We start from the raw sequence: 25,961 nt of genomic DNA on the forward strand, positions 1-25,961 counted from the left end.
TTTATTTTGGTTAAATACTAGCGTCCTGTATCGGTTGTATGAAATTTAATACACTTAACTATGTCACGATGACAATTAATTTACATAACTTGGTTAAACAATGGTGTTATGTATCTTTCACAGTTCCATCAAATTGAATTCACTTGAATACGCCAGAACAAAAGTTAGTTTATAAAGGCTGGTTAAATAACAGTGTTCTGTATCTCACAAATTTTAATGAAAATTCACTTAAACATGTCAGAATACAGATTAATTTATAAAGTTTGTCACAATAATGTGTAAAGGATGTGTGTCACAATAAAAATTTATTTATAAAACCTGCTTAAGTAATAGTCTTATCTACTAATGACCGACGTAGAGTACCGTCGGTTGTCGGTAATACCATTAGGTGACAACGAAATAGATATTTTCTAGATCGTATCTATAACCACTAGTCTAATGGATGTCAACTGCCTTCGGTTTTCCTTACATGTATAATTCACGTACGGTATTGCAGTACCATGACTTGCACAACTTTGACGTCCACGGACTCCTTCGAATTATTTATTAACATTTCGCTGATACAAATTACCAATTCACATTTTTATTCAATAATAAATATTTATGATTCTTTAAAATGTATGTTCATCTGAATTTTAACCATGAAGACCAAATTATCGTGTTGCTCTAATAACCTATATTTTCTTGCATCATTCTCTATGTTTACTTGTTAATAGAATGACAGTAGACAACAGTATCCATTTTTAGTGAATAATAAACGTTCTTTAACATTTTATTCATTGAAGGATATAAGCTAGATTATCATTTTGCACTAACAAATTATATTTTTCTCTACCACTCCTAATTTTTACTTGCCACTAGAATGACAGTGGACAACAATACATATTTTTGGAAAGTATTGAATGAAAAATAATGAATTTCATCCCTTAAACCTGCATTTGTGAATGAATACTGAATGAATGATTGTTTTGCACAAATAAATTACATTTTTCTCTATGATATCTCATTTTACATGCCACTAGTAGTGAACAATACATATTTTTAGAAAGTAGTAATTGAAAAATATTTTTTTGTCCAACATCAAAAATGAATTTCACCCTTTAAACCTGTTTTGTCAAATTGAACAAAGACTGTGAACGATTGTTTTACACTAATAAATTATATTTTCCTCTGCCACTCCTAATTTTTACTTGCCACTAGAATGACAGTGGACAACAATACATATTTTTGAAAAGTATTGAATGAAAAATATTAAAAATATTTTTGTCGGGCTTCGAAAATGAATTTCATCCCTTAAACCTGCATTTGTCAACGAATACTGACTGAATGATCGTTTTACACAAATAAATTATATTTTTCTCTACCACTCCTAATTTTTACTTGCCACTAGAATGATAGTAGCCCACAATACTTATTTTTGGAAAGTATTGAATGAAAAATATTTTTGTCGGGCTTCTCGAAAATGAATTTCATTCCTTAAACCTGCATTCGTCAATGAATACTGACTGAATGATTGTTTTACACAAATAAATTACATTTTTCTCTATGATTCCTCATTTTACTTGCCACTAGAAGTGAACAATACATATTTTAAGAAAGTAATAAACGAAAAGTATTTTTGCCCGACAACAAAAACTAACATCCTTGAAATTGTTTTCCCCGGGAGTATAAAAACGAAATCATCTTATCACCGGAATAAACTACATTCCCCATCACCATCGCTTGTTTGCCAGTAAAACGACAGTGTTCCAGACAGTGCACATCCAGCCCAAATATTAAATTCCCCAATACTGTCATCGGCAATCAGCCAATCCGCCTCCCCGTGAAACAGTTGTTTAGCCACGATCCCGAACGAATCCTAATTAAACAATCGCTCGAACATTCACTGGGAGCGTTCCAATTACCACGACAATTGCACGGAGGCTTTCCCGATCGCGGGGACGCATCAGGTGTACGTTTCCACCGTGAAGGCCCGATGAATCAAGATATATTACGCAGAATCAGAAAATAATGATCCCGCGGGAGTCGCGTACCAACCGCGGTTATCTTATAACGACAAGGTCCGCGTTAAAGCGGAGAACGTGTTGCACTGGCAACTAAATCGCGCGCCTAGCAACACGATTAACATCGGGCCGTGGGATCGGCTGTTTACAACAACAGCGCTGCGCATCGTTCCAGAAACTCGGGTATCCGAGCAACACTCGAAGAGCCAAACCGAGGCGAGTTCGATTTTGAAAATTTCCGTGCGTCTTGCACGCTCGGCTGTATCGATTCACCAGGAAATCTCAGAACAGCAATTTGCATATTCATCAAAGCGCCCCGCGCGCGCTGCATCCTAATTCACGGGCCTGTCGGGAGTATCGCAATCTCTATTCCGGCTAATTGTAAGCGGATTCAATAATCTGCACGCCTACGAGAGACCAAGAGGGAGAGAGTGAGAGAGAGATAGAGACAGAGAGGGAGGACACTCGTCGAGCCTCGGGGCTGCGAGTCTAGGTAACCTTGTCATCCTTTAGGATCGTTCGGAACCAGGTTCTAGAGATCCTGATGGGACTGAAGTTGAAGGGGCTCTGTAGCTAGGGAGTGTATGTAAGTAGGTGGACTTACTTGCGATCGGGGTTGCTCCGGGGTGGTCTTCTATTCGGGAAATCCCTCGTCCAGGGTGGCGAATCGACAGGTGCAACGAGTGGTCACTGGCACACAGGAGGGTAGCACACGCGGGATTAAACCAGTCCAAGGCTCGTGTCGGAAGGAGGAACGCTGGCGAGGATAGCAACCGCGAGAGCAGAAATTCCTCCCCACGGCTGCGACGAACGAAGGCTCGTTCGTGACTGCTTAAAGACCAGTCGGTTATGCAGCTGGGAGCGGGGCGTGCGCCCTCCACAAAATCAAACTTTGCCTCCACTCGAGGAAATCCACCATGGACACACAGGCTGCGCGGCGCGCCACTCTCACTCTCTCCCTCTCTCTTCGATCTCCCCCTCTCTCTCGTTCTCTCTCTCTCTCTCGCTCTCTTTCTCTGTTCACTCTCCTGGACCCGTCCTCATGGACCCGTCCGCCGAAACGGAACTGGGAACGGGACTATTATGGCTCTCACCACACGGCCTTACCCCTGCCGATATCCTGCACTTCCTACCCCGCCTGCTCTTGATCCCGTAACCAACGCCTTCGCGTCGAGCCCCACTTCTAAATCAATTGACTCTGCACGGGATCAATTAAGCAGCTTGCAACTGTCTTCTCTGGAAAAAGCAGCATACGCAGCCTGCATGTTGTTTCATAATTGGCGGCACACATAGGGTTGCCAGAAATGTTCTATCCAAATATAGAAGAAGTAGTGGAAACTGCAATTATGTATATATGAGATAGGCTCGAAATATAGGAGTTCAAGTAAAAGAGGTACACAGCACATTTTAAACTTTTTTATTCAAACAAAGATTTTTGAAAATTCCTATAGGTACGTAAAGATCAAGTTCAAATATAGAAGATCTGGCAACCCTAGGCACACTCTTGAAATCGGAATAAATATTTGATTGATAGACCTCAGTTGTTCTACCAAGATGGATTGATTCATTAGATGAAATGAACATTTTGGAAAATTGCGTTTGGTCGGAATTACGAAGAAAAAGATAGTAGAAGTTGCCTTCACAACTTTGTTATTTCAGCTTGTAACGAATATTTAAAAAATGCGTTAAAAGTAAAAATATTTAACGTTAAACATGATATCATGATTTAAAGATGTCTGACTATAGCATAGGATATTCCACTAACTTTCTATATTCATAACAAGGTTAGTATTTTTACATTAAGCATGGTCATCAACAGGATAGCGTTTCTAGATTTTGTCTGACTGTAGCGCGGAATATTCTACTAACTCTTTCTACGTTCCTAACTAGGTTATTATTTTTACGTTAAACATGAGCGTCAACTGCTTTGTCACACTGTAGCACAAATATTCGACTAACTTTCTACATGTGTAGTCCAAATAATTCACGTGACGCATGATCGTCAACTGGATATTACATCGACAAGAAATTACACTGACCAGTCGAGCTTCTGAACTTTGTCCGACTATAGCGCGGAATATTCTACTAACTTCCTATGGTATCTAACTTTGTACGTTCAGGAAAAGTAGATTTAAACGAGCACGAAAACTATGTCGTTTAATATAATAACAAATAAGCTACCAATAAAATATTTGCGACTCCAATCACGAAAAATAATTTACTTAAAATATGAAAACAGTGCTTCGTAGAAAATGATTGATTGCAATCACTGCTTCGATGACCCATGCACTTTTTTCAAAACAAAACAGAAATGGATGCTTGAGGTTCCATTTTGAATTCTACGGTTCTACATGAAATTTTTCTAAAACATAGCCACCGGCACGAAGCTCGCAGGAATTTGCGGCACGCGTGCTCATACTTGTGCAAATCGATAGTTCCAGTTGCAATAGCTCATAGGAATTGTATTTATCGATCAGTTCTACTCTGTCAGGGGTGAAAACGGAGGGCGGGCACGATAAATTGTGTGGCCTTCAATCTCGTTACGCGTATCCGTTATGCCCGATTAAGGGAAAAGGGATGAGAATGCTTCCTACGAGGGGAGGTTATGACCCGGGTGAACGCTGTTTGAATAAAATCGAGTTCAAAATCTGGAGAACTGTAGACCGTAGGTTCAATGTTTCCAAGTAAATATTTTCTGCAAGATTAATACCACTGGAGCCACGTATTTAAGGAGAATGACCTCAAATCGATCTATTTTATCGATCAGTATAACATTTCTTACAGGCACTTTAATGTTATGACAGGAATAAAATATTAAATGTTCCGAAAAAAATGTTTTTAAAAAATCAAATACGTGAAATAAATCTTTTTTATTGATTAATCGAACATATTTCTTAGAAATGTTTAATGTTTCGACAAAAATGTTTTCTACAAAATTAATATCATTTGAACAACATATTTTAGGACCACTGCCTCTAATAAATCACTTTTATTGATTAATAGAACACATATATATTTCATGTGCCTTCATTCCGACTTTATAGCATTGTAGGCGACGTCGAGATGAATTCAACGTTCTGTTTTATTATGACCTTGAAATGACCCAGAAATTAGATGATTTTCGTCATTTTGCTACGGGTTCCGTAAACCTAATGTTTATGTGAATAATAAATAAAAGATTTGTGAATTATAATATATTTTTGCGCGAAGTATAATACTGTTTCTCGAAGCATCATTTGTTAAACGTGAAACTAGTTTTGTTAATAAATGTGATTTAATGTGAGTTTTCGAATGATTGAAATTTTAATGGGAATACTAATTGTACATATTTGACAAGTAGCCGTGGGGTTATGTATGTATATTTTCACGAAGTATAATATTTTTTTCCGAGCATCCTCCGTCTAAATGTTTCACTCTCTGCTAGGCAGATGCGGTGTACTTTCTCAAGCACTGTTTATTCTTAAGAGCGCTTAGTATTCGCCGCTTTTACAGTTCCTTGCAAAGATGAGAGATAAAGGCAGAGGGTGCTTGTAAAGCTACTAAGAAACGAATGGCGCTCTAATTCTAGCACAACTTTCCCTGATTTCCTCTGACGAATTCATTTCTAGGTGATATTTATATTAGCATTCGCTTCGTTTCGCAGGGAAACTAAAATTGAAAGCTCTCAAACCTACCCTAAAGACAATAAAATGCTCACCATAATACGAAAACAGTTGATGTTGTAACATCAAATATTTAATGCTCGAGTCTCTTTGACATTAATTGTTAGAACCACTTGTATAAATCGACGATTTTATTAAGACAATAAATATTTAAATACAAGTCTAGCTACATCGAACTCTTATCACTTTTGTATTAAATAATTATGCAAATTACAGATTCACATTTAGCAACAGTACAGTCAACATTAGATACACGGTGAAAAATAAAATGTATTTCAGATTCTAAAAATTCGCATTTCCATAAACTGTAAGAAATATACAATAATTGGCAAATGTTTGTTTGCACTAAGTAATATGTAGTTAATGGATCTTTATGCAAAACAAAAGTGTTCTGTGCCAATTGCAAGAAACAGAAGGACATTGATTTTGTCTCTTAATAATTTCAGCACATTGACAAATAATATTATAACGTTTTTAAATTCTTCTGACATTTTCATTATTTTATATTTCACCTATCCATTTTGTCATAGATTCGTAAAATCCAGTAAGTATAAATAAAGGAACTTAATGTTATATAAAATAAGAAACGACGTGCACATCCCTGTGCACGTTGTGTATTATAAAATTCGCAATATAATAAAGGAATAACGGTCACACTCACTGGATTTACTCACAAGAATGTATTTAATAATAATCCACGTGAACATTTAGCTGGCTCTAATGAGTTGATCAAAAAACTTAAAGAACGTTGCAAGGTTTTATGATTTTTTTACGAGCAAGTACTGTTTATGAGACATCTCGTATAATGAGAACTGCAGCAACATAATGGGCCTATAAATTATGAAGCTGTGAGGAAAAAAGAGATCACTTTAACTATTCTATATTGTGCGCTGTTCTACAGGCAAGACGAGAGTAATCGCGGCGTTGCGACTCTACACTCGAGCCATTAAGTGACTTCCACCGGTCAAACTTATTAGTTCTGTCTGACTATAATGCGGGATATTCTACTTACTCCTTCAGCACGTTTTCCAAGAACATACTTACCAGAAACTAGAAAGTATCAAGCTAGAAAATGGAACGTGGCAGAATTCTTCTGTCACTTTCGTGGACATACATTGCATTGTTGCATGTACTTATTTATTGCATAATTTTTACATTTTTGTAAAAAAGCTGTGTGTCCTTTACCATGCTTCACAGTTAACAGTTTTTATTTTGTATTATAATACACAATATTCACCAATGTTCATTTATTTAAATTGCATTTTTCAGGATGCAATGCTCCATCGAGTGCATATTTCATTTTCTGCCACTTTTTTATCTGGAATTTATTGGATTTATTTGGAAATTGGGACTGCGGATCTTTATGCATTTACAGCAAAATTGAATAGAGGAAATTCGAAATGGTTGAAAACTTTTAAAAATCGAAGATGTCGATATATGATTTCTCCTCTATTAAATCATTAAGAGACGAAATAATATTCGATTTAGCTTCTGTACCTTGTAATCGATGCATACAATTTTTATTTCGCTTGGAGATCCGGAGTCTACTAATTACTAAGCGAATTTATTTAAAAGAAAAAGGGCGATGCATCGATCAAATGCTTTGGCAATAAAGTCTCAACAAATTAGAATGGTTAATCGATTTGGCCTGTGAACTCGCATCTGTTTGTTGCAATCGAGATAAACAGTTTTATTTTCTTCCTCATTAACTATTCTACGTAAAATTTTCTTCATAAAAACCAAATACAAAGTTCCGTGATTCTTTAATAATTTATCCATAAATGCATAACATCGTTTATCTGTGACGAATTGCAGCAGATATTGGACGCGCAGGACGCGTTCTGCGATTTTTCGATTTATTTTTCATTTCCCACTGGGAACTTCAGCATTGGCAGCCGCGACAGCTATACTTTCTTCCTCATTAAATATTCTACGTAAAATTTTCTTCACAAAAACCAAATAGAAAGTTCCGTGATTCTTTAATAATTTATCCATAAATGCATAACATCGTTCATCTGTGACGAATTGCAGCAGATATTGCACGCGCAGGACGCGTTCTGCGATTTTTCGATTTATTTTTCATTTCCCACTGGGAACTTCAGCATTGGCAGCCGCGACAGCTATACTTTCTTCCTCATTAAATATTCTACGTAAAATTTTCTTCACAAAAACCAAATAGAAAGTTCCGTGATTCTTTAATAATTTATCCATAAATGCATAACATCGTTCATCTGTGACGAATTGCAGCAGATATTGCACGCGCAGGACGCGTTCTGCGATTTTTCGATTTATTTTTCATTTCCCACTGGGAACTTCGGCATTGGCAGCCGCGACAGCTATATTTGGAAGACAATATGCGAACGCAGAGAACAACATCAGCGATTAGGAAGTTCAAGTCGCCACAGGCTGCGTCAATCGCAGCCTTGTACCGCATGTTGCATCTGAAATAGTATTTAGGGTAAAGCGTGTCTATAGTTGAAAATTCGTAACCGGCCACGGCATTGTATCTGTGCAGCCTTTGCTCTAGAATAGCGACAACAGTGATATAGAGCATTAAGTCATGATCACCGACATTCGGACATTGGCCATCGTTCGCTGTTGAGACACAACAGATTAACGCGGACAACCCTTCGCTGACTACCTGATCGAGCTTCTTCAGAGTTCACCTCCGCGAAACTCGACGAATTCTTCGAATTGCCGAGCCATTCAGGGTGAGTGCACGGAATTCTTTTCCTGTTAGTATCCTCCCTTGAAAACCTGATTGTGTCGCCCTAAAAGGAATTTTCTATTTTTCCGCGAAAATAGAACTGACAGGAGAATTGTGAAATGAAAGTTTCGGCTCAAAACGAAAAGCTCTCTACACAAAATATTCCATTCATATTTTTTTATTTGTTTCCCATTATTTTTAAAAATTATCATTGGAGTAATTTCAATTAAATTGTCATAATTTATTGATTGATTTAGATTTAATATTGCAATTCTTTTTATAAAACCCTTCAAAAATGATTATATTTATTCAACTTTCCAAAAAGATTTGTTTTTTTAACTGTGATCCTTCCTAATTTCTATTAAATTGTCATTATGCATTCTTTTTTGCAACAACTTCCACAAATGTTCATTTTTATTCCACTTTCTGAACAGATTCCGTTGTGTTAGCATTATCCTTGCTGACTTCAATTAAATAGCCATAATTTATTCACTGACTTTCATGTAACATTACAAGAACATTAAGAAATTAATATTTTTGTAACAGCATCAAAAATGTTAATTTCTGTAACAGTATTAAAAATATATATTTTGTTCAACTTTCAATGAAATTGTCATCAGTTATTCATTGCCTTAGACGTAACAAAATAACACATTTTTTTAAGAATGTCCTGAAATACTCACATTTCTATTCAACTTTTCTTATATATAATTATACGACACTGTTTCCCCAGTCAAGCTTCAAATAAAAAATTAATAGAACATCAGCAAATTGGAACTAAAAGGTCAAACCTTTCACAAAGAATATTTTTGAATACTCTCCGACCGATCCACAATCCATACTAATATGTATAATTCTGTGTTTCATAAATATTGAATTCTTTAAGTTCCTATTACCGGTAGGTGTTCTAGATTTACATCTATTGTTAAATCTAGTGTCCCCGTTCCGCGAAATGTGAAACCGATAAACAGTTTTAAGAAAATCGTCTGAAACATGGAACACAACTTCCCACTTGTTCAATTCGTCACAGTATTTTGGTCGACTATCTTTCTTCATCGTATCTGTTGAAAAAAGCTGCGAAACTTTTCTATAAGGTCTATTCCCGTGCACATCGAGCGAAGTTGGGAGATGTCTTTTCGACTAAATCCGAGATTTGTGCTTCATCTCCAACTCTCGTATCGCTGAAACTTTTCATTCAGGCTGGCATTAATGCGTTTCTGCATTTCAGGGCGAAAACTGTTCTTTCGCTAATAGAAGCAACATTTTTGCGCTGCTGGAAAGTGATCTGTCAGAAACAGATTTGATTACAGCAGTAAAACCTATGAATAAACGTGGATTATTTATATTTAAACAACATTTGTTTTGACGTTTATTCTTCTGTCATGTTAATAGTAATTAATAGACAGCGGATGTTTATGCAGAATAAAAATTGTTTACCGGAATTGCGACAAACTGGAGTGAAATAAAAAATTATTTTCTTTCCTAACATGTTTAATAGATTGAAAATAATATAACAATATGTGGAAATTCTTCTAATATTTTACTGTTTCAAATTACACCTACTCATTTTTGTCATAAATAAACTAGACTGCAGATTTGATGTATTTATAAGAAAGATGAGTAGGTGGAAAATCAAACTGAAATATCACAGGATCTTAAAGATACTGTTACATTATTTCCAACTCAGTAAAATGATTAAAATAGAATATGCCTTTTTATTGAACTCCCGCATGTTGTAATTACGATAGAATAATTTTATTCTGCATAATAAAACCACAGTCTATTCATAGCTAATACTTGATTGAATATTAACACACTTTTTATACCAGGCTCTAATTTACGTAATTATTTGTTAATTTATTGAGACCATTCTGCAATTGTTTAGTTAACTTTCCTGGTAATTCATTAGAAAAAAGATCTGTTAATGATAATCTACTTAATAGACTGCGGATCTTTATGCAGGCTTATAAAAATTTTTGAGAAAATGTTGGAGTAATAAATTCAATGGAATTTAGTACGATTTTCAGTTATTATTTTGCATGTACTAATGCTATTACCAATGATAATAGAATTTTTCTAAAAATTGAAAATTGCATAATCCATACTCCATCAAATAAAATTCATAATCCATCAAAATATAGAATGAGTATTATTCGAGGATGACCAGTTATTGACCTACTCCTCTCATGTCCCGTTTATCCCACACCGATACCCTTCGAAGACAATTATTTTTATTTTAGTTCCTATTTAATCATATTCCTTCTTGATTACTAGACCGCAGACCTTCATGCAAAGTTCCATTTTCATTTTATGAAAACTGCGACAAGGAAAAAATGTCTTAAGACATCAATTTCTAATTTATTGTTACGTTTTTGTTTTCAGCATTCTTTATCGAAACACGCGATGTCAGCCATGGAAATAGTCATTCCACTCTCACGAAGTGACAACCAACCTTGGGGACTTCGCCTATCCGGGGGAGTTGACTTCAGTTTTCCCTTAACTGTTGTCAGGGTAACGCATAAATAAATAATCAGCTATTAAAAACTGCGTTCATAGTGTTTAAATCGAGGCCTAATTTATTAACTGTACTATTTTGTTTTTAACGAAATTATCACGGTTTAGGTATTGACAATTTCTCGAGACAGTTAGCGTTCAAACACTGGATAGAATTTGATTCACAGTCTACTAGTTTCCTCAAATATTCGCAAAAATATGATCAAAATTCCTCCTAAAGTGTGTTTCATCCCTCGATACTTTTTACTAGCAAATTATTTGTAACAAAATAATCATGGTTCGAATATTGACAATTTCGCGAGACAGTTAGCGTTCAAACACTGGATCCACTGTAAATAAAATTCGTTGTCTACTAATAACAGTTTCTCAAATACTCCTCCTAAAGTGTGTTCCATTGTTGAATGCAGCACTACGTGAGCTGCATTCGTGCGAAATTCCAAATCCTCTCAAATTTGTGAGATACGTTAATTACGCTTCAGAAAATCGTCGAAAGCTATTAGGAGTCGAGGAGTGCACTAAACAGAGAATCTCATGATCGATTTACGATGTAATATGGGGGATGCATTGGCAGACAGTTCGCCGATTTGAAAAATTAAGGAGAGACGATTGTTTAGCAACGCCGGACACGTTCCCCGGGCTATCAGCTCGAGATGATATCGACGGCACAGTAATCGACGCGTGAAATATATTCGCGTTTTCTTCTTCCGCGATTTTTTTTTTTTATCGCCGTGTTCGCTCGTATCGGATCGCGTGACCTCGTTTCCGTGTGGCTTGAATCCTGCGGTCGGGTCCGGCTGGATATCGATCTGAACAAAAGGAAGTCATTAATCGAATCGCAGATGAGACTCTGTCGCACGGTCGTGCTTTTTTTCAAACAACTTCCCCAACGATGATCGTTCCCAGTCATTTAGCATCTCTCTCTCTCTCTCTCTCTCCCTACCCTCACCCTCCTCCGCCCTTTAATCCCCTCGCTGAATAGAGAATTTAACCTGTTACCAAGGGAAGCCGGGGTTCGTCGCTTGTATTCAACTACCGCTTGAGAAGCATCCGGACGCTAGGTTATTTTTGGCAGAATGTCACTTCAATGCCAGATCAAGGGTCCAACTCGCGGGTCTTTCATTGTCATCCTCAACTTTTGTCTTTTAATTATTTGATTAATGTGTCCTGATGAAGTTGACACTTAAACTGCGACGGTCATCTGTTTCCGGACCATTTCGAACGGCTTCTACAATACAGGGTGGTTTACTAGATATTACCTACTCGGTTTTCGTCGTTATTATTGTAATTCGTAGCGAAGACTGTTTATATAAGGTTGAATGGTGTCGAGAGAGATGTATACTTCGGTGTTGCGAGTTTCTTTGTATTTTTTAAAATCGTATGTTTCTTCCTGCGCCAATCGATGAAGCTTCATATTCTCTACAAAAAAGTATTAACCATTAGTTTAGGAGATATTTTATTTTATAGTGTTGTTACGAAATCATAACTCACGTGATGATGTTACGAATTCGACAAACAATGATAGTTGTCCTGCACATTATGAAACAATAACAAGAAATGCATTAAATCAAATATTTCCGAATCGTTGGATAGGACCAGGTGGTCCTATTCATTTTCCGGCGAGATCACCTGATCTAACGCCCCTCGACACACATCTTGTAGATTTATGGTAGTTGTATGCTGAAAATTTCATCGTTTCACTAATTTACATATTTCCTTAGTACGCGTATTTGTAATTTAACATGTAGTTCTTTCGTTTCAATTTGATTCAGATCGTCTGATGAATGAACGAATCGGTTATAAATACACGCACGCACGTCGTGACCAAAATAAATGATTTTATTTTTATTAATGATGATTACAACTCGCGTATTTATGTCGAACGTTGGGGAGGGATTCTGAGAAGCACTATCAAAACAGTAATTTTGCCTAGATATTTCTTACATCACATTGTTAAGTCACAGTGTAATATTATTATAATAGAATACAATTTAATAATTCCGACTTGTAGTTAAATTATGGTTTAACATTGCGCGGTGTAACAGCACCAATAAAATAGTAATAATTCTTCAGTTTTACGTGTAAGGATATTTAAGGATATCTATCTATTTTATTCTACGTAGTTTTATTAATTCAAATAATTATTTGTGAAATAATATCGTTGAGAGAACATATGTATACAAGAACTAGTGATTTCCAATTAATATGTCATGTGTTTCAAATCACGTATTTTCTTTTTCACAAGCTAACTATCGGAGGTCTGGCCGATCGAGCTGGTGTGCATGCTGGCGACCTGGTTGTCAAAATAAACGGAGAGACTATACAGCACTTGACACACAACGAAGTTCACGAACGCCTCATCAAAGCCGGAAACGAATTTACATTGACCGTTCTGCGAAATTTGAAATTCGAACGAGCCGCTAAACAAGAAGAATAACGCGCTCCACCGTCCGCCATTTTCCATTCCTCGACTTAACACGTGTACCCGCTAATTCGCACTCTTCCGAAAGAGTCTAAATTCTAAATGAACGATTCAGCGATCTTCGATATCTATGTACAATAGATGGTAATATCTCTATTAATATTATAACTTTATGGAAATTGTTATGAAAAATACAATGATTTATAATTACTGATTTCTCTGTTATCCAGAACCTTGTTGTCAGAGTGTTACATATCATTATTCTGTACAAAGTATACGCAGTATTTGAATGATTGCGTTGCATCTAAAAAGAGCTTACTATTTTTATTCGAAATTACAATCCTGAAGTAAATTATTGAGAAATGAAATTGCTACTGTTTTCGAAAAATTTATTAACAAGCCCTCGATTGTTAATGTTTGATTTCTCATAGACACTTAATTAACAATGACATGCACATTATATCCCACATTGAACGTTACTTTTTCAAAAATTATGATAAAATTTCTTCTAATATGTAGATAGCATGTTGAAGGCGATCTCAGTATACTGTCGTAAATAATTCGAATATGCAAATCTGAGTTTGTAAGAGTTGAAAAAAATAAATCGTGGCTTATAAACTTTTTTTATGTCCACTCAACTGGCCTAGTTCGTGATCCCAGTTTCGCTGAAACCTGAAGAGAGAGGTAGAACTCGTAAAAACAGGATTGTTTAAACGTTTTTGGGAGAACCAGGTTATCAGGTTACTCGTACATTGCCACTTCTGTTTGGCAAACTGTAGAATCGCAGAATTTGCAGTGGGAGAGAGAGAGTCGCAGAGAAGGGAACATAAATAAACATTTATCGAAGTGTATTTCGAAAACAAATATTTGTTTATACATGACAACGGTTACATTTTATTAATTTCAATTTAATAGAACATACATATAAATGTTGAAACAAACAAACTGAATCAGAGGATTCCTATTCGTCAGTTTTTATTTCAATATTAAGAAGACCAAGCTGATAATTTATTTATATACAGCGGACTTTATGAATTTATAAGAAACATAAGTAGGTGTAACTTAAAACAGTAAAAACACTGGGAGAATTTGAAAATAGTGTTTATATTATTTTCAACCTATTAACCATATTAAGAGAGAAAATAAATTTCTATTTCACTCCAGTTTGTTGCAATGCAGGTAGAAAATTTTTATTTTGCATAAAGATCCGCTGTCTATTTATTTAACACTAGATTTACAGGTCCCGTGAAAATGGCGGATTCTAAATTTCTTAAATTACGATTATTGAGATCGTAAAGATGAATCCATGAGAAATTATTTTATAAAGAAATTATATACTATGAAAAAAATTGCTAAGAATTGGAATAGATGCGTTCTTGTTATTTTTATAAATCGATGCAAAATAGTCACTTTTAGTGCTTTGTAAACCTAGTGTTAAAACCAAAGGATTTCTGCTTACCAGCCACCTCTCATCAAGAATTTATCTTTAATTAAGGATAACCGAAAGAATATTACGATACCATGTTGTCGTTACGTGTCACCAATTGACCCACATTGCGAGAATGCAATTTGTCAATTATTGATCCAGCATCTTCCTCGATCGTGTCATCGCTGGTTTAAATTGCAATTAACAGATTCTATTAAGCGGCGGATCGAAAGTTTCAGACCAGTTTGTTAAACGGTTTCGCGCTTCGGCGAAGAAGCAGATGAACAAGTTACCTAGACTAATCTGTAGGCTTCGAAACTTTTAACTACTTCGTTCCCCCGAACATTTCAAAATCTTCTGCTGTTTCATAAAAGATTAGCTTCTAAAAAAAGAATTAAACCGACTTCGAGAAAACGCACTAAAAAAATGCACTAGAAAGCATGAAATAATTTCCATTTAATTTATGTGGATACACACGAACGTAAATACAATACAATCTTTTCGGAGGCGGCGCAAAATTGAAAATTTTCCAAATGGCAAATGTTGCTGATTCTGATTTCATTGGAATATGGTGGACTTGGGAATCAGTAGGTGGGAAGAGAAGATACATTAATATGTGAAAGCATGCAGAAGAATTAAAGGATTTTCGTAATTTCCAGTGTTGAAAATTTTCAATTTTGCGCCGCCTCCGAATAGATTGTATTTTAGTGCATTTTTTTTAATGCGTTTTATCGAAGTCGCTTTAATTTTTTTTTATAGAATTGTTTTATTTTACACTTTTTAGTGGAACGAGCAGAATTTGTAGAACACCGTAGGGTGGTTTTCCGGTCTTGTTGGTTATTTGCAATAAAATCCGCAAAGAATGAAAAATGCAAAATTTGTTTCCAAGGAACCAATCGGGAGACATACCCTACAAAATGCAGAAGATTTCGTTCCGATTGTTCCATCCATCTCGGCGTAATCGGTGAACATACATAGAAAGAAAAGCGAAAAAAATGGCACATACAGATCGAATTGAGTAACCTCCCCTTTTTCAAAGTCGGTTAACACGTTCCGTGCCACATGTACCACCGGTGGTACGCGTTAAACGTGATCTTCAGGCCATAAAAAAGGGCTTGTTACGGAACGTGTTAAAAACGGCCGGGCAATAGATATTAAATGGAATATTTACGTTAATTGATAATAGAAAATGTGATTTTTTATCACAAAAATCTGCTCTTTAATTTCAAAAAAGAGCAAGAGAAAATATTAAATAGGATCGTCAGGGCATCGCATTAGAGAGAAGCAATTTTTTGTCGTGAAAAGTACTTTTCTGAGAATGTCCAACTTTCGATGTTTATTACAATTATAATATTTATTAAATCGTACTAATTTCTTCATTTCCAAGGTCCATGGACATTTAGGATTCATTCATATTCATTGATTAGATATCGGTACGAGAAAGTTCATTTTAAGCCAAATGTCACTGTTCGGAATAGGATATGTCTAATGTCCAGTACGTCAGTTGAGACCTGGAGTGATTGCGTCAACTCGGTATATAGGAGCAGCGCCTGCTCTAGCGGTTACGTCGCCCCGGACAAAAAGACGAATTGCCGCCCCTTAAGAATATATATATATATTTCTTTTAAATAAAGGTACATATGTTTTATATCTTCAATAAAAATCAAATCATTTCATTTAAATCTTAATAGAAGAACATTTATTTTAATAAAAGCAAATTTTCTATTAATTGGGCATTTAACACATCAATAGGGCTCACAGTGGCTCAGTAGCTCAGTCGCAGGTTCAATCCCCGATGCCGGCACCTCTGGAAATATTCCATGTGCTTTTTAAAAACTGTGGTGACCCAAGGTGGTTCGGAACCCACCTTTATAAACTGTAGCCCCCGCTGAAAAGGCGATAGTAGTGAGAATGGAAAGATAGGGAGTTGGTAAATGGATTTAAAACCCTAAGGGGACCAAATAATTTATAAAACACATCAATATTTTTCTCACAGTTACAGCCAAAATGCTGCCCCTAAATTTTCGCGTCCCGGACAAATGTCCGAGTTGACCCCCCCCCCCCCCCAGAGCGGGCCCTGTACAGGAGTGTTGCGCATAGTAGGTCCCTGTATCCGATATCTCCGGGTTTGGACATGAACGGGTTAAGAGTCTCTGGAATAGTCAGGGGTAGTGCGTAAAAGCATTTTTCTCATCGTCGCAAAAAAAGGCCAAATGTCACTGAATTTCGCACAACTTTCGACTTCCGACAATGAGTCGGGGCAAATGTGCCCAGCACTGGTCTGAAGCGTAGGACAGGACGAAGCGGTGAACAGTATAAATAAAAGAAGATGTGTGTATCACATAATTTAGTCTCGCTTTAATATATTAGATATTGTTCAGTTTAATATATGACTCTCGTACTATATGCTAATCGTAACGGTAAACGGCATACACGCAAAACATTTCCGTTTCGACATATCAATAATTTACACGAGAATATTCATAGTGACGCTTCCTTACCCACAGATATTCAGCTGGAACGACAGCACACGCACTCACACTTTTATTTATCACACTTCTTACACCATCCCTCCCGTCGTGGAATTAATGAAAATCGACGGGAGACAATCAACAAGTATACAAAAAAAAAGAAAAAGAAGAAGAAAGAGAAAAAAGGACTTGAAGGATTAAAAGGAACATATACAAGATACGGACTATTGTTGCAAGTAACGATCACACGCGAATGAACGTCTGACAGCCTCCATCTTCGCGAAACCACGTCTCCGATCTTTAAGCACCGATGAATTCGCAGGATGATCCAATGATCCAAGTTTGTAAGCTTGTAGGAAAAAGGTTTATACAGAAGTTGCTAAAAAGCTTCTTTTTATTTGCAACGTGCATAGTGTTGAATTTTTACAATTGGAAATATGATTATTGTATTTCCTTGCTTTTAGTCGGTATTCTTTTAGCTTCAATCTATATCTGACGAAATTCTTTATTCCTTTTAAAATTTTCACGAATTCTTTAGTCTCTCAATTACATAAAAAAATATTATTCGTTAAAATTGATTTTGATTCCATCTTGAAATAAGATGGAAATTAATTCGGTAAACTTTCAAGCAACCCAGTAAACAAGTTTCAAGTGTTTTCACGAATACTTTCGTCTCTCAATTACATAAAAAAATATTGTTCGTTAAAATTGATTTTGATTGCATCTTGAAATAAGATGGACATTAATTCGGTAAACTTTCAAGCAACCCAGTAAACAAGTTTCAAGTGTTTTCACGAATTGTCTCGGTGATAGTTAATTACAGAGCAAACGCAATCAGCATCACTCAATAATGCATGATGGTATGCAGCGTCGTAGTGTTCAGGTATACTGAAATATGGTTTGCTGATACAGTAGCGAAATATTGCTATCATGTCTGCGTTTAAGTAACCAATATCTATTAAACAATTTCGAGAGAATTTTGATAATAATAAAAGCTTATTCAAAGTGAACCTTTCATTCACAGCGTCAGAGATATTTAAAAGCTTAGAACTAGTTTTCTCCTGGTTAAAATATAATGGAAACGATACTTTTTCCAATAAAACATTAATTAATTGATTCATAGTGAATTACATATTCACAATACCAGACATTTTCTTTAAAACGTATCAATTGGAACTAACACTCTCCTGATCAGAATAAAATGAAAATTGAATACATGATTGCATTACACCACCAATTAATTAAATTGGTATTTCATTGATTCGAATAATTTTTGAACGTTCGTATAAACCCTTTCTCCGCAGAAATCTAGTATCATTGCTGAAACGAATACAAGCCTACAAATTAACATAAAACGTGTACCAACAGTTTTAATTCTCTAGAATGATTCGTCATTTGTTACTTAAAATCTACAATTTATTATACAGGTTGGTAAAACGAACATACACGTCGGGATATTCGTCAGAAAGTTTTTTGCTCGAAACCTAAAAGGATTCATTCTTTTTGTCAAGATAATATGTGATTTTAATCATAAGCTTAAACATTCCGACGTGAATTGCTTTGCACTGTATTATAATTACCATCCTGCAATATCATTTATGAAATTCGAGTTCGAATTTCGATTCTACGCTGAAGCGGCGATGCTGAGCGTCGTTAATTTCCACGGGAACGTAAACGGACAATGTGCGAGTAAAATCGATGATATGTACGTATTTTTGTTAAAGGATTTCAGGCAACCGTGAGAACGTGGTCTGAGGAAGATAACGTGAACCGGTACTCGAGCGCAGAGAAACGTATTTTCATTTGGCTCCCCTCTGCCTGGGCATCGAACCCCGGCTGCAAAGAGAGGGAACCGAACATCTGGCTTTCGAACGGTATCGCGTGACATCCAAGATAATAGAAAGCAAGGTGAACAACGTGCATGGAAGCTCGCCTTTGCTCTCTCCCTCTCTCTCTCACACTCTCTCTCTCGCTCTCTCATTCCCTAAAGCTAATTAATTAGAACGTTACAACAGACGATTAAAGTCATTCCCGTATCGAGTAACAAAGATCACGATTAACCTTGATGTATAAATGTACACTTTGGTTTACGAATACATTATCTAATTACAATGTACAACCCGATTCTTGAATCGAACGAGCTCGTAATAGCGGAGAGAACTTCCTTGCAAACGCGATTCCAAGACGGAGCCGATTGCCCTTCGATCACATCTGCGCACATGATTACCAGGGATTCATCTGTCTCGGTGATTGAAGTCCTGATTATGATGGTTCATCGGCTTGTTCGAGAAATGATATTCCACGTACTGGGCTCTCTTTTCGTGTTCTGCGAGTTAGATAATAAAATTATTCATCAGAAAATTGAAAACTACGCTGCGGAAGCCATTCAAAATTAAGGAATCCCATCATCAACTAAAATCAATAAAATCTGCGAATCATCATGAACTACGGATCTTCAATCAGAGAGGTAGGATCTCGTATAAAAAGCTGATCAGTGAACTGCGGATCTTTCTGCAAAGTAATGTTTGTGCATGTTTGCAAAGAAAGAGAGTTAAATAAAAACTCGGAACCGGTCATTTAAAAATAACATGGCCCTATTCTAATATCCTTCTACCGCGTCTACTGTTTTACGCTTCGTTTACTGATTTTTATTATAAATATATAAAGTCAGTCTACTGATCAGCTTTCAGTGATTCCCAGGGAATTTTCCTGTACACGCCCGTCCCTCTTCGTCCTCTCTCGACCACAAAGTTCTGCCATAGTAAGTATACGTACAATACGATCAGGTACAAGAGTAGCATCTCTGGGTTGATCTGTTTTATTTCCAAAGAGAGGACGAAGCTCCTCGACGCGGCCTTAAGCTAATTTCCCGCAGCCTCCTCGGGCCCCGTAGAACCCGAGCATAAAATTCACAGGATTAATCTCGTTTCGAAACAGGATTTCTCATCGAGGCCGCTAGTGAAGTTGATCGAATAGAAGACATTTGTTTCTCGGCGACCGTTTACGAAAAACCATACACGCGATTTCATACGGATTATTTATAGCGGCTCCTCGGAAGTTCGCGAAATGTTTGCAATCGCACGTCATTGGTACCGACAGTGCTCCGCCAGTGATTAATATAAATTAATAAATTAACTCACAATGCTTTTTAATACCTAATATCGAGACGTAGGCGTGTAATATTCGCCAAGCTTCTCAGCTTTTCGGGACGGCCGGCTACGATCGTGGCCGTCCGATTGCATAATTCGCTCCGTAAATGCATAGAAGCTACCGTCTGTTGATCATTCATTCCTTTGCCTGTATCGCGGCTCGTTATAATGACTATTGGTCCGCCTGGTCGCTGGTCTCCTCGTTGTCGGACATCGAAGACATCCTGTCGTGGTTCGTGCAATTGTCCGTCTTGCTACTGGATTCCGCGATCTCGAGCCATTGTTGTTTGTTTTCCCTGACACCCTCCACCAGTGGCTCCAGCTTGTCTGACAGAAGCGCGAATGCCTGCACCAACAAATGACAAATTATCTATTAGGTTCTGTTTGCAATAGATTGTGGTATCGTAGTGTCCTGTTCCGATCTAGGTTGTGACCTAACATCGAGCTAATATCTGTGTTGTGGCACAGAACCGAGAATTGACTTCGAATAGGACATTGAATTCGTAGCCCTCGAAAATCGGCCGAAAAGAGCACTTCTTGCCGACCTCTGTTTTAAGACATTGATTTTAGGTTTTACTTTGGGACGTTCACGTGGCGAGAGTCGGAAAAGAAAGTTTCAAATATGACGTTATTACTGGTGCATTGAATGAAATGAAACGTTGTAAGAACTGAGATTTAATTATCTATCGTCGATATCATAGAAAATTACCTCGTAGATAGGAAGGCAAATTGAATCGATGAATCCAACTTGCATCATCGGTAGCTGATCCTCCTTTTCTCTGTTCATAATGTCCTGCAATACCAAGAGAGCAACACAGTTACCTTCGGGTCTTAGATCTTTCTAATGAAAGATATATTAATTTACAAACTCGATTAAAATCTAGCATTTGTACACTTGTAAATAGTATCACCTCACGCATTAAATATAAATCATAAAGTAAACAAGAGAGAAGTTGGAAAAAATACAAGTAAAGTATGTAATTGTTTTAGTGAACAAGATAAGTTCGTGAACCAGTGAATATTTAATGAACAATTTTTGAAAAACTAATCGGTAGATTTTGCTTCCATCAGAATTGATTTCAAAGAAGTAAATTACATTATAGATGTTCTAATTGATGCAGTTATGAACAAAGTCGTACGTCAAAGAGTGAAACTAATTAAACTTTTGCAACACTTACAATCGGGGTGATGTTAAGAGTCCACCTCTCAATGTCCCCCTGCTCGAAGAACTCGCTGCTAACCAATTCCGCCACCCTCTTCTCGACTTCCCAGGGTTTTGTGATAGCTGCTAGATCGCAGACAGTCATTAACATTCCTCTTAGCAGCTCCCTGTGATCGCTGTAAGCCCAATTATAGCCACCACCCCTTGCTAAGCTGAGGAAAGCCCCTCTTTTCCGGAAGTAAACTGCTAAGTCGGTGGAGAGGATCGCCTCTTCAAGAACTTTAACCACGCGCGAATATTCTTCCGGAGACAGGTTCGACAGGATTTGATTCCCCTGACTACTCAGAATCATCAGAGACTGATCGAAATGATGGTGCTCCATCGTGGACGTTGAGTAGAGCTGCGCTAACGGCGATGATGCTCTGTAACCCATGAAAATTATTTATTTCGTAAAGTTAAAATCGTATTTTCGTTTTCATTTGTTTGAAATGGTACCTTATTTTTTGAATGACTGCATCAAATCCACTGTTTATTTGTAATACATTACATTATGGCTGTGAAGTAAAAGAAAAATAGTTCGTTCTCATGAATTTTCAACTTACTTGATTTGGAAGGAGTTGTTCGTGCCCCGATGATCTAGATCGTGACATAAGCAAGCGATTATGAGAGCAAGACACTCAATTTCCCCGAAGATTTTCCACCACTGTGTAGCCTAAAGCATAACAATATTTTTGTTAATTTTTGAAAGAATGATTTTAAGTCTGTAATTAAATGTCCGGTCGGAATTTGCTTACGGTTAATATCGCGAACATCATTTGGGCGACGTTGAACGCGTGACGCCAGTTATGGTACGTGACGTTCCGATAATTTTTCTTCACACTGAGAAGCCAACGGCAAAGAACATCATAATCGATATGAAAGCGTTCCACGAAATCAAGATCCAGGAACATTCGAAGACACGCTGCTAATGTGTCGTCGTCCTCCATGTAAATGTCGTCGAATTTGAAGTCGTGCAGCTGAAAATGCGCTGCAGAAGGCACTCTCAAGCCCTGAAATCGAAATCACAAAATTGTGAAAACAATACCAGCTTTTCGATGTTCTCAAGCAATACTTAGTACGTAAAAAAGTCGATTTTGCTTATAGATCCGCAGTCTAGTAATCAGTGAATTAACTAGTGTGTTAACACTTACCGGACCGGCTACAAAATCGTTTTATAAAAATTACAAGTACTGAACTTATTTAGATTCTTCACAATTTTTATAGCAATACGTGATTTAATAAAGCAATTTATTGAATAATTTCTGATGGGACCATTCTCATAATTTTAATAATTAAAAAATAATTAATGTAAAACCGGTCATTTGACCGGTCATGGTACGGTTAGTGTTAGCAATAAAGTTCGTGCATTGAAGAGTGCAGTGTAGTGAAGCGTCATTATTATCAAGGAGAACCAACCCTTAATCTTTGTGCATCCTCCAACGAAGCAGAAGCGTGATAACTCAGCACTTCTAATGTAACGCTTTGTTTGGCCATTGCTATCACAGCCTTTTCGTACCTGTTGTAGAAGACAGAAAAAGAAACAGGCATTAAATAATGTGGTAATGTTACAATGTTATTTTTGAATATATATTTCTTGAATGAATGAATTCTCGACAATTCTTTTTATATACATTTGCTCCATACAAAATACCATTCTTACATACAAATTTTTCTTTGTAATTTATACCGTTCGAAGTAAACAATTAAGTTCTATTTTCCACTTTTACTTATTGAGCTACTTTCACCCCCTATCAAGGAAATTCAACGACAGGCAACAGGAAATTTAAGGGATGATTTTACAGGACAATACAAAACAAACAATAAAAAAAATAGGTGAAAATCGTAGTTTTACACGACTTTTGATCAGTTTCTGCTTAAAATCCACAGAATCGACATCTCTCGATGCGTGTCGTTTTTTCCTGCGTCAACCGATTTCGATGAAATTCTCAGCATGTGTATAACTAACATAGATCTACAAAACATATATTTTAAATTTTCATTAGGGACCCAAATAAAAAAGTTGTAAAAAAAGCTTTCTCTATTTTTGCATGTATGTAACCTGATCAATTGTAATTTTTGGAAAATCTTTTTTGCACATCATCCAGTAAACCAATGCTTCTAATTGCTCACAAAACATCAGGTCACACATTTGGTATAATTATAAAAAAGTTATTCTGTTTTAAAGGGTGTACGGAGACTTATTTTACTGAGTGTAATATCACTCAGCTTTGGTGGTGGTTATGGAACGGTAATTTGCAGTGTACAAAAATTGATAATCATGTTTACATTGCGTTCATAAAGAGAGAACGAAAGTGACAGTTGATAAACAAATATATTTGTAGAAATTGGACCTGATTTTCAGTTCGACTCACATGTGCGTATTGTGAATGCCCATGCCGCAGAAAATGGCGAACGCCTCGACGAAATTCTCGTCGTTCTTCGTGAAGGCGAGGTCATCGAACTTGTTGATCAGTTGAATGACGCCAATGATCTGACCCGACGAGTTCTTGATGGGCATGCAGAGAATGGTGCGATGTCTGAAACCGGTACCATCGTCCACCGAAGGGTCGAATCTTGGATCATCGTAGGCGTTCGGTATGTTCACCGTCTAAGAAAATTTAGTTCGAATGCGTGTGATCACACAGGCGAGCGAGCAAGAGCTAAGCTAGTACAACAACAGGAAGAAATTGTCAATGCTCACCTCGCCAGTCGTGGCAACGTAGCCGGTGATGCCGACGTTTATTGGGAATCTGCTCTCGAACGGACTGCGTGAACAAAATCAGACACGTGTAAGGTTCCCGTGGGGGTTCAATCGCTTATGGTAATCGAATGAAGAAAAATAAGGACGTAATTACAAACTTCATTCACCTAGTGCGAGAATCTGAATCCTCGCCGGCCAGGTCGTTCGCCTCGAAGTCGAACACGCGGGAGAAACTGCCCTTCGACGCTTTGTGCACCAAGAGAACCTGGAAAATATAGTAAACGTTCAGTTAAAATTGCAAAATGTTGTTGATCCAATTTTGTTTTAACATGATTGATTGAATATAACGAATTGACAAGGACTTTATGTTTTTTTACGAACTTCAAGGAGGCTCAAAAGTTTCTATCGTCTTCAATTACGAACGATTCATTCAATTCTTATTGAAACCTGTTAATTGAACTCCAATTAAGCTTATTAAGCTTTCAGAAAATTGAGCGTTGAAGCAATTGGATCTTGTGACATCAGATGATGTCCACAAATATAATTTTTACATTTCTTCAAATTCCAGGAAGAATTTCATCTATTTTGTCAAGTTGTACAATGCTCGAGAAGTTGTGAAGTTAGTACAGATTCTGAAGATGCAAGAAAAATATTCAATAGTTTTGTTATTGATTCAATGGAAAGGGATTCACCCAATTGATTTCTGCACTACACTGCAATAGATCCTCGAGGGTGATTATTGAAATATTTATTTAAAAACGTTACAAATTGATCTTAAATGTATTAAATTATGAACGTTCTTTCAATATTAATAACGGCAACATTTACATTTAACGGTTAAGGTGTCTTTTTCGAGAATATCGAATTCAACGAACCAGATATGAAATCAGAGATAAAAACCATATATGCAAACTAAACAAACCGCGCCAAGAATGCAAAATAAATAGTGCAGAGTGGAAATTCTATAGACGAAACATATTTTCATCGGGGTGTCCATTGTATTCGATGTTTTTATAAAAATATACAGCATCAGAAACATCCGCAGTATAATAACTTAATCCGTTCTGTGCTATGTCGCTCGTGTTACCTGTACTCGCTGGCATTGGATAAGCGACTGCGTGTGGGTTAGAATCCTCAATACCATATGCTCTATTGTACTTTGCTCTTCGAAAATCATCCTAGCTAAATCCAGAAGCACCTGTAACAGGGGACAAACATTTGCCATGAATTAATAGTCCGTTTAAAGCGGATAAATTATTGTGCTGTAGTCAATGATCCGTGACAATATTAACACATTTACTGCGGCTAATAAATCCCGCAGCTGTGCGGCGTGTTCGATCGAATTACTGTAATATTCTAATCGCCGCGCAAATGTAACTTTCATGCGATAATTAGCCTCTAGACTAGACTGCGGAGCTTTTTGCATTACACGCGTTACTGAATAACATATGTATATAAAAAAATTAGATTAAACACAATAAAGAAAGAATTTTAACCCTTCGCACTCCTTCGCAGAGAACGGGTTTTTATATGTGTTTGGTTCTTCCTTTATTTATTTAATTGTCTTACTTTTTAGTTAAAAACAAACATAACTTTCACACATATATGTAAGTTACAACAAAGTTTGAGAGCTATATTTAATGCAATCAGTAAACAAAATTGTTTAAAATAAGTAGCAGTCAAGGAACTGACCTTTGAAGTAAATTTT

At 36.6% G+C, this 25,961-nt stretch overlaps 3 protein-coding genes across 16 annotated transcripts in view; 1 reads left to right on the plus strand and 2 right to left on the minus strand.

The window, feature by feature from the left end:
- Positions 1-3,033, minus strand: part of LOC143207485 (putative G-protein coupled receptor CG31760) — a 50,841-nt gene extending 47,808 nt beyond the window's left edge. The window contains exon 1 of one of the 5 annotated variants that reach the window (XM_076421022.1): positions 2,608-3,026. The gene's annotated coding sequence lies outside the window, so the exon portion shown is untranslated. Of the gene's footprint in view, positions 1-2,607 lie in introns of all 5 variants that reach the window. The other 4 variants (XM_076421020.1, XM_076421021.1, XM_076421024.1 and 1 more) reach the window with 4 other exon arrangements.
- A 7,742-nt stretch (positions 3,034-10,775) lies between these two features.
- On the plus strand, positions 10,776-13,532 carry LOC143207421 (PDZ and LIM domain protein 3). The gene is made up of 2 exons (XM_076420871.1): positions 10,776-10,883; positions 13,129-13,532. The coding sequence occupies exons 1-2, from the start codon at positions 10,776-10,778 to the stop codon at positions 13,318-13,320; spliced, it is 300 nt and encodes a 99-aa protein (XP_076276986.1). The 3' UTR covers positions 13,321-13,532.
- A 3,531-nt stretch (positions 13,533-17,063) lies between these two features.
- LOC143207419 (dual 3',5'-cyclic-AMP and -GMP phosphodiesterase 11) overlaps positions 17,064-25,961 on the minus strand; it is a 153,361-nt gene continuing 144,463 nt past the window's right edge. For 8 of the 10 annotated variants that reach the window (XM_076420868.1, XM_076420869.1, XM_076420864.1 and 5 more), the window contains 10 exons: positions 25,341-25,451; positions 24,421-24,518; positions 24,254-24,317; positions 23,925-24,160; positions 22,969-23,068; positions 22,308-22,562; positions 22,116-22,225; positions 21,530-21,935; positions 21,061-21,144; positions 17,064-20,697 (listed from right to left, as the gene is read on the minus strand). In XM_076420868.1, the coding sequence (XP_076276983.1) occupies positions 20,524-20,697; positions 21,061-21,144; positions 21,530-21,935; positions 22,116-22,225; positions 22,308-22,562; positions 22,969-23,068; positions 23,925-24,160; positions 24,254-24,317; positions 24,421-24,518; positions 25,341-25,451 (1,638 nt within the window). In that variant the 3' untranslated portion in view covers positions 17,064-20,523. The remainder of the gene's footprint in view (positions 20,698-21,060; positions 21,145-21,529; positions 21,936-22,115; positions 22,226-22,307; positions 22,563-22,968; positions 23,069-23,924; positions 24,161-24,253; positions 24,318-24,420; positions 24,519-25,340; positions 25,452-25,961) is intronic. The other 2 variants (XR_013008670.1, XR_013008669.1) reach the window with 2 other exon arrangements.

Source organism: Lasioglossum baleicum, chromosome 3 (assembly GCF_051020765.1).
Source record: "Lasioglossum baleicum chromosome 3, iyLasBale1, whole genome shotgun sequence".
Taxonomy (NCBI): Eukaryota; Metazoa; Arthropoda; class Insecta; order Hymenoptera; family Halictidae; genus Lasioglossum; species Lasioglossum baleicum.

Coding starts and splice junctions, on each gene's coding strand:
- LOC143207421 (XM_076420871.1), top strand. CDS start 10,776: ATGTCAGCCATGGAAATAGTCATTCCACTCTCACGAAGTGACAACCAA. Junction 10,884..13,128: donor TTCCCTTAACTGTTGTCAGG/GTAACGCATAAA, acceptor CTTTTTCACAAG/CTAACTATCGGAGGTCTGGC.